The 8,499-nt window shown below is 41.2% G+C and overlaps 1 protein-coding gene across 1 annotated transcript; it reads left to right on the top strand.

Moving 5' to 3' along the window:
* Nucleotides 1-2,110: 2,110 nt before the first annotated feature.
* rundc1 (RUN domain containing 1) lies at nucleotides 2,111-8,499 on the top strand. The gene is made up of 5 exons (XM_046042263.1): nucleotides 2,111-2,754; nucleotides 4,126-4,284; nucleotides 5,272-5,470; nucleotides 5,591-5,686; nucleotides 6,010-8,499. Exons 1-5 carry the CDS (start codon nucleotides 2,368-2,370, stop codon nucleotides 6,870-6,872), a joined length of 1,704 nt encoding a protein of 567 aa, XP_045898219.1. The 5' UTR covers nucleotides 2,111-2,367; the 3' UTR covers nucleotides 6,873-8,499.

The following is an 8,499-nucleotide window of genomic DNA, read 5'->3' as shown; positions in this document are numbered from 1 at the left end:
CAGTACAACTTGTCAAATCATTCCTATCGTACTGTAGTAAGGCATTTGTTTCAATCAAAAGAAACAAGAGTGGCATAAATAGAGACTATTCATTAAATGGCCCTTATATTCATGTTTCACTGCAAATTAATAAACAATAAAATAAAATTGCTTATTTTTCGCTGTCTGGCAACAGAAATATAAATGTGTAAATAAATCACTTGTTAAATAAAGAAATGACACTACATCTTACTGTAAATTATGACAAAAAAAATATGATTTTTCTGAACCTTACTTCCGGGATGGAAACCACTTTTTAGGCTGGCGTTGTACTGTTAAAGCCTTTTTTGACGTCAGTCTTTTTTTTGTGACTTTATTATTTGGGTTTATCCATAGACTGTATATAAAGGGTTTATCGGGCCTCCCCTTTGTGAGCAGAGTAAATCTCTGTTGAAATGGAAATCGAAGCTTCCGATTACACAATTCAAAATAAAAGCCTAAAACGGGGAAACGTTTTTCAGAATTAGCTTTATTTGCAAAGTATGTGTAGTCATCATAGACTGTATAAAAAGGTACACATACAAGGCATTTGATTTCGGTTTTAAGTTGTTCATTGTACTTACACACAACTTTTAAAAAAAAACACAGCTAAAAGAAAATATAGGTCAAATTAAACAGAAGCATTATGTAGCTACATACAAGCATATAAAAATCAACAATGACCAACAATCAGACAATTAAATAATAAATATAATAAACATCAATCCCACAAAGACATTCATGTTACAACAGGACACAGGCTTAGAGGTGAGAAAACTGAAAAAATACTCTTTGAATAAAATCCATTAAATATTATAGAGAGATCACATTAAAAATCTATTACAGAATCTTAAGCTGTACAAATGAATTGTGTAAATATTTGTACACAAAACGAAATCCATTAATGCAACCCCGGCAGCCATAATGTGTGTACTATACAAAATATATTTATAGGTAATATGTGTATAAGCATGAATAATGAATACAATAAGAATGTATTTTAAGGTGTTATTTATAATGTATAATATATATGTAGTTTGTAATACCACACACTATACATCATGTGGAACTGTATGTAGCTGAATTAATTAACGTTTTTATAAACTTTGGACAACATATTACTTAATTTATTAAAATCTTAAACATGAGAGCTGATTTATATGGAAGCCCTATCCATTCCATTCAAATGATTTTTTTACAATCAATAACGATCATTTTCTCATGATCTTGAGATAACAAACCATAGCCGAATACAGGGCTCGGCAGGTGCTTTTCTTTAGGATACTTTCGGGAATATTTCTGGTCTCAGTGTCTAGCTCAGTTGGTAGAGCACAGGACTTCAAATGACTGCGTTTTCAATTCCCACTTTCAACGTTTTTTTTTTCCTTCTTTTGTGTGTGGAAAAGCAGTATAATAGGTCTCCTTTAAGTCGGGATCAAAAAAGACACCCTTTGACTGTAAGACCCTCTTCTCCACCAATTGAGCTGACCAGTGACACTGAAAACGCTCCTGCCGACACCTATGATGAACTTCCTTATCTCGAGATCTCAAGATAATTATCCTCTTATCACTGGAAAACGGAGTAAGAAAGATATTTGAATGGATGGCTACTTAGGCCTTCTGTAGATTTAAGACATTTACCTAAAATAATATGCCCCCATTATTTATATGATTTCACAAAACATCTAATGTGTTTACGTCAATAGTTTCAATGAAAATCTAAATTTGTGTTCAGGGACATGCCATATGCTTTTTCTACATACATTTATTTATTTGAATGTTATCAATGAATGTAGTTTGTGAATATTATCATTTTGCTGATTATAGTTTATAGACCAATCCCAGAACTCCTGGAGTGAAGAACAAAGGTTAGCCAGTTCATTTCAAACTGCAGGTACCATTTAATGTTTGTAGTGATAAAACCTGTAGATGTCCGGCTACATGACGTTTGAGAGCTCACAGCCATCCATTTTTGAACCACATGTCAGGGTGTCTTTTTTTTTGTCTAGAGACAAATGAACTATATGTTCATACATTTTTAAGATTTAAGATTTTATTTGTATGAGTATTTTTAAATTCCACCTGTGACACCAAACGGCTACATCGCTAACGTTTGAGGGACGCTTTTATTTTGAAGTAAACCGTGCTAATTTCCGGTATTTTCCCAGTCAGCTTGACGTGTCTCCGTTTTGACGTATGAATCATCCTTACCAAGATGGCGAGCCACCTGTTCCTCCGGTGGTGATCCTTGTTGTTGTCTGCGCAGCGGAGGAAAGCAAAGCATCTGGAAGAGACTGTTAAGAAACTGGCGACGTAGTGAAACAGCTGGAGTAAACTCGGTCGTCCAAAATGTCCACCGAGGAGCTGTCAGCCTCGGACAGCGAGGCTGCTTTCGCCGGCGCAGGGGAGCGATGGGCACCGGTGGGCGCTGTGGCCAGTCCCGAGGAGGAGAGCGGGAGCGCAGGGCAGCCGACGCAGAGAAGCTCGTCCCCGGCCACGGAGGAGGAAATGGCCGTCAGGGTGGAGAAGCTGGAAGAGGAGCAGGACTTGCTGAACTCCTCTCTCCTCGCCCTCACCTCACACTTCGCTCAGGTGCAGTTCCGACTGAAGCAGATAGTTCACGCCCAGAGCGAGGAGAAGGAGAGGATGCTGGTCGAGCTGGAGGAGTTCGCCTTCAAGGGCTGCCCGCATGTTGTGGGCTGCAGGGCTCAGGATGCCAAACAGCTGGAGAACTCGGTGAGGCTTCTGGTCATGATACCGCAACACGCAACCGTCTTGATCCTACACACCGGAGTGCATGCCGGGAAAATACAACAGGCGTCAAAAACAAGTGATGGAAGGTGTTCCTATTTTAATGACCCCTTTAGATTTGGGTCTGTTTTTCTATTTCCTGTGTCAGATTGAGTGATTGATGGGTGATGATTTGTCGATTAATCGGTTTGTCAATAAACTGCAGCTGTTCTGATAATCGATAAATTCTTTAAATTAATTTTTAGGCCCGTGTAACATTTTCTACTGCCAGCCTCTTAATTGAGAGGATTTTGTGCTTTTGTGTCTTGTGTGACGATTAACTGCATGTTTTTCTATTTTAGTTGGACAAAACAGGCCATTTGCAAATGTCACATAGGGATTTATAAAATAATTAAATAAATAATAAAATAATTTCACTCTTTTCTGACAGTAATAATAAATAATTGTCGGATTAATAAATGATCAACATGGTCAACATTCACCTGTCAGTCGAGCAGATCGTCACTCATATTTAACATGCACAAACAAAGTTGGATACAAAGACGTGGACACTCGCTAAAATATACAGATATAAACGCACACACAGTGAGTCTTTGTGGTGTTAAACCGTCGCCTCAGTGGCTGTGAGCTTTCTTTATTAAAGCTGATTAAAGTGTGCTTGTTGCGTCACACATGAGGCTGCTGCGCCCACCTCTGTTTTGTTCCCCGAGACCTCTTATCTCCATTGGAAAACTGTGTGACTCACAGGGCTGCAGGCCCAATAAAAATGCCTCCAGCAGATCACTATCTGTTAAATAAAGGCTTCTGTGTACACAACGGTGTTGAAGCAACCTGCTTTGTTCTCAGCATTGTTTACTCCCTTCCTCTTTGCATTTAGTTTTAACCGAAGCCTTGGCCTCACGTAATAATTGTTTGCATATATTGATCATCATCTTTCCCAACCTAAAGGTCTTTTTTTATGTCATTTCTCCCTTGTCACATGCTTTACTTGCAGGGGGATCTGGTAAGTATGATACCTGACGTCTCTTTGAGAGTTTGTGTATTTTGTGTAAATGTCGTGACAAAAGTTATAAAAGGTGCAGCTGACTGAATAAGAAAACTGCTGCTCAGACCTACAGTAAGCCTATTCGTGCTCGTTGTATATCAAACTTTAATACATTTTAACTGCAAAACACTGGTTAACAACTGTTGAGTGAATTTTTTTCCTCCTTACAATCTTAAATATTGACATTGGCATCAGGAGCAGAAATCCCACATCGGTTAAGACCTGGTACACACTGTTCACTGTGTTATGGTGGTCACTCAGCGCTGCCTGTCTGTAGAAATTAAAATCATTGTGTATGTTTCTGCTGTCAGAGTGAGAGGGAGAAGAGGGAGCGCCTGGAGGCTCAGAGGGAAAAACAGAAGGATCTCATTTTCCAGCTGAAGACACAGCTGGATGATCTGGAGCGCTTCGCCTATCAGGAGGGCAGCTACGACTCGCTGCCGCAGTCTGTTGTCATGGAGAGGCAGAAGGTGGGAACGTGGAAACGCACCAGTGCAGTTTTCTGGACCTGAACTGGTTTCGGTCCTGTCACAAGTTGGTGTGTCAGATTAGCTACAGGTTTTCTGATCATCTGTCAGTCATTATACTTTTTAGGTGCTTGTCATCTTAGAGAAAGTGACGACTACATCCTCCCAAATGAGACGCCCCAACTGAAACAATCTACCAGCTTGTTCTAACTCCAAATTATCGTTACTCGCATGTTATGTTGAGCACATAATGTGATGTTTGCCTGTTTCAGATCAGGTGTAACAAGTCAAATGTCTGTTCTTCACATGCTTCAGGCTTTAGTGTTAGTAAACAGTTCTGTTTCTCATATAGAGAAGTTGTTTGAAAAGCCTATCCGAATACATTTGACCCACTCAAAACCTGCTATTATAATCTTTCTATGATTACTCCTTTCCTTTTAAAACGTGTAGATTGGCTAAAAATTTGACCTGATTGGAACGGCATGCTGATGGTTAGCAGGAATAATGTTTACCATGTTCGCCATCTTAGTTTAGTGTGTTTGCATGAAACATTTGCTAATTATCACTGAACACAAAGTACAGTGGAGGTAGATGGGAATGTTAGTTTTGCTAGCCTTTTGTTGCAAACCAAAGGATTGGCTGAATAGGATGATGGCGCTAGATGAAAAGTCTGGAGATTAAAGTCATTCCAACATTTCATGGCAATCCATCCAATATTTGTTGAGATATTTCAGTTTGGAACAAAGTGGTGGACACACCGACATTCCCATCCTCAGAGCCGTGCTGCTGGCTAAAAATGACTTCCCTAATGAGAAGTTAGTTTGTGAATGCAGTGCTGTGACCATCTATTTAGTGTCAGAGGATAGCATGGTAAGAGAAGCACTAAGAATATACAGCTGCAGCATATAGATTGTCTACTTGTGGGAAACAGTGGTGTAGCTGACAATACGTCTATATTCTTTAACCTTCAGCATGTCTTACTTTTTTCAGGTCATCATTGACGAGTTGATTAAAAAGCTGGACGTGAACCTGAACGAGGACATCGGGAACTTGTCGCCCGAGGAGCTGAGACAGAGAGTGGACGCTGCCATTGCTCAGATAGTGAACCCAGCCAGGGTCAAAGAGCAGCTGGTGGATCAGCTCAAAACCCAGATCAGAGACCTGGAGATGTTCATCAACTTCATCCAGGGTACACATCTCATTTCATTCAAGTGGATTCCTGTTTCGTTTCAGTGCCTGCTATTTTTATTTCAAAATTGTCAATTTTTACAAATCATTTAATGAATGACTTTGCTTTTCCTTCCAAAAGATGAAGTGGGGAACCCTCTCTTATCAGACGGTGGACGCAGCCAGCAGCCACAGGCTGCGGGGACCAATCCCAGAACTCCTGGAGTGAAGAACAAAGGTTAGCCAGTTCATTTCAAACTGCAGGTACCATTTAATGTTTGTAGTGATAAAACCTGTAGATGCCCGACTACATGACGTTTGAGAGCTCACAGCTCCGTGCTCAAAAATATCAATAATTCCATCCATTTTTGAACCACATGTCAGGATGTCTTTTTTTTGTCCAGAGACACTTCTAATAAAGATCTGGCTTAATCCCTGAAGTGTTGAACTAATGTTTGTAAAGATGAATTAACTGCTAAACTCTTAGTTCACTAGAGGTGGTGATCAAACCCACCAGTCCAATATAAGCACATTCTTTTGGTTCTCCACCTCTCACTGCAGTGGACCCAGAGCAGGCCCAGAAGATAAGACAGACCGGCCTGCAGCTGATCCAGAAGGCCCTCGCCGTGCTGCAGATCTTCGCTGCGAGCCAGTTCGGCTGCGCGCCCGGCCATGTTCCTCAGAGCATGTGGAGCCAGGAGCCTTCAGGGCAGGATTACGGGCCCCTGCTGCAGCGTCTAGAGGCAGCTGTTGAGAAGGTGCGAGTGTTGGGCTCCTGCAGACAGCCCTCCTTTGAGCATGTCGTCAACTACACCAGCAACATGGCGCTGGGACCTCGAGACGAGCTGACAACGTCTGTGAGGAAGGAGCTGTCTATTGCTCTGAAAGACTTGTTGGCTCATGGCCTCTTCTCACCCTCCCAGACCATGAGCCTGGTGCTGGCCCCCATCTCCTGCCTGCTGCCTTACAGACCAGCCCCACAGACCATGCACCCATGGGAACTCTTTGTTAAGTACTACAACTCCAAAAATGGGAAGGCCTTTGTGGAATCACCAGCTCGCCAGCTTTCACAGTCCTTCAGCCTGCCTGTAGGGGCCGGCCCCGTGACCGTCACCCCTAAACAGTCTCTGCTGTGGGCCATTCACACTGTGCTGAAGGAGCACGGGCGCTACAAACGAGGACCAGACACAGAGTTCAAAGCGCTGGTGTGCATGGCTCTGAACGAGCAGCGGCTGGTGTCGTGGCTCAACCTGCTGTGTAAGTCTGGGACTCTGATACACCCACACTACCAGTCCTGGAGCTACATGGCCCAGACCGGCTTCGAAGGGGCCCTGCGAATCCTGGGTCGCATCAGCCACCTCAAATTCAACCTCCCAGTGGACCTTGCTGTTCGGCAGCTGAAGAACATAAAGGATGCTTTCTGAGCGGTGACCAAAAAGGAAACGGATCTAACACAAGTAAACAAACATCAGTCTCAGAAGTATTTTATTAGCTAAACTCCGCTGCTCTCAGCTGGCATTCAGGACCAAAAGCATGACTTTGTGCTTCAAGTATGTTACCTTTTGGAGGTTATCCAAGTAGCCACCCAAGTAAAGTGAAGTGCAAGTATGTGATGTCTGCAGTACATGCATGGATGACTGTGTTATGTGAGCTTTAGCCATAAGCAACCATAATCTGCATATGTTTAAGATGCCAAAATGTCAAGACGACAATGCTACTTGTACTGTAAACATGCCTTAGAATGGAGATTGAGATTACCTCATCTTTAGTGAAGCCTTCCTGACCTTTGCGACCTGTGCCCATCATACAGTATCATTCCCCTGCGTACAGGATAGTGTAACCTATGCAGCAAAGAGAGAGGTGATGTGTTTGTACAGTAATCAGTACTGTAACGCGGTCGGTTGAAGAAAAATAACGAGCAGAAACACTTCTCGATACTGTGGCTTCTACACAGTAACCAAGAGCGTTTGATGTGATGCTCCATTGTTCGCAGTGAAAAGTAGACTTCTCTTACGGAATTGATTATTTAGGTGGTAAATCATGTGTAGCAGATTAGTTGATCTAAAGCAAAACAGCAGCACTCAGGTCAACTTGAAATTAAAAATGTTTTACAGTTTCCATAATGATGCACGGGGTAAAGTGTTGTGTTGCATTATGCAGCTAATATGCGCTCTCGACTCCATTTTAAAGCTCTGAAGCTGTTATCACTTGGTGTGTGAACAACAATTAATCCTTGTAGGAACTGCTGCTTTTCTCCTATTCCATCTTCCAGGTAACATTAAATGAGTGATATTATATGATGGGAATTTCTTGAATGATGTACTAGCTTACATCCCATATGTAATATGATTGTTGGATATAAAAGGTTTAGTTTTATTTCCTTTTTTTTTCTAGAGAAATTAGTTTTTATCTTCCTGTGACAGCTGAGTTGCACACTCAATATCCCTAAATACTGAATGTACAAACCATAGATGCTATTAAACCGAGGTTAGTTCATATCTGCTGTTTCCCTGCTGTTAATGGGATTGAAACTTCAGTGTTCCTGGGCCCGCATGTATGTATCAAACCTCTTGAGAGTTGGCATGCTGATTAAAAGATCATTGCGTGTGTATTTCAGATAAAAACCTGATTCCAAAACAGTGCACTTTGTGACTTGAGTTCACCCGGAGACACATTTCATCGTTTATTTCATGTTGCTGTGTAAAATGGAAACTTTGTGTTCTGTTGGCGCAATGTGTAGTCAATATAATGCTATATTTTGCTTCCTGTTTTCCCATTTTTGTTGTGTTTAGTTCAGCTGTTATGTTGTGATTTACGTAAAGAGACATTTATTTATTGCATAGCATGTTTAGCTCAACTCTGAAGTAGGTAGAACATATCAGAACACTAGTCTGGGAACAATTACACACGCTGAATCAAATTGTTCTATTTATGTTATTTTTAGTTAATTGCTTTAATCACAAATAATATATGTGGAGAACTGTGTTTTTTTTTATTTATCATGTTTAATGTATACCTGCAGATGTAAACAAATTAAACATAGTAAATTAA

Source organism: Micropterus dolomieu, linkage group LG02, assembly GCF_021292245.1.
Source record: "Micropterus dolomieu isolate WLL.071019.BEF.003 ecotype Adirondacks linkage group LG02, ASM2129224v1, whole genome shotgun sequence".
NCBI classification, from domain to species: Eukaryota; Metazoa; Chordata; class Actinopteri; order Centrarchiformes; family Centrarchidae; genus Micropterus; species Micropterus dolomieu.
The sequence above is the reverse complement of the archived record's forward strand: the minus strand, read 5'-3'. Positions and strand labels throughout refer to the sequence as shown.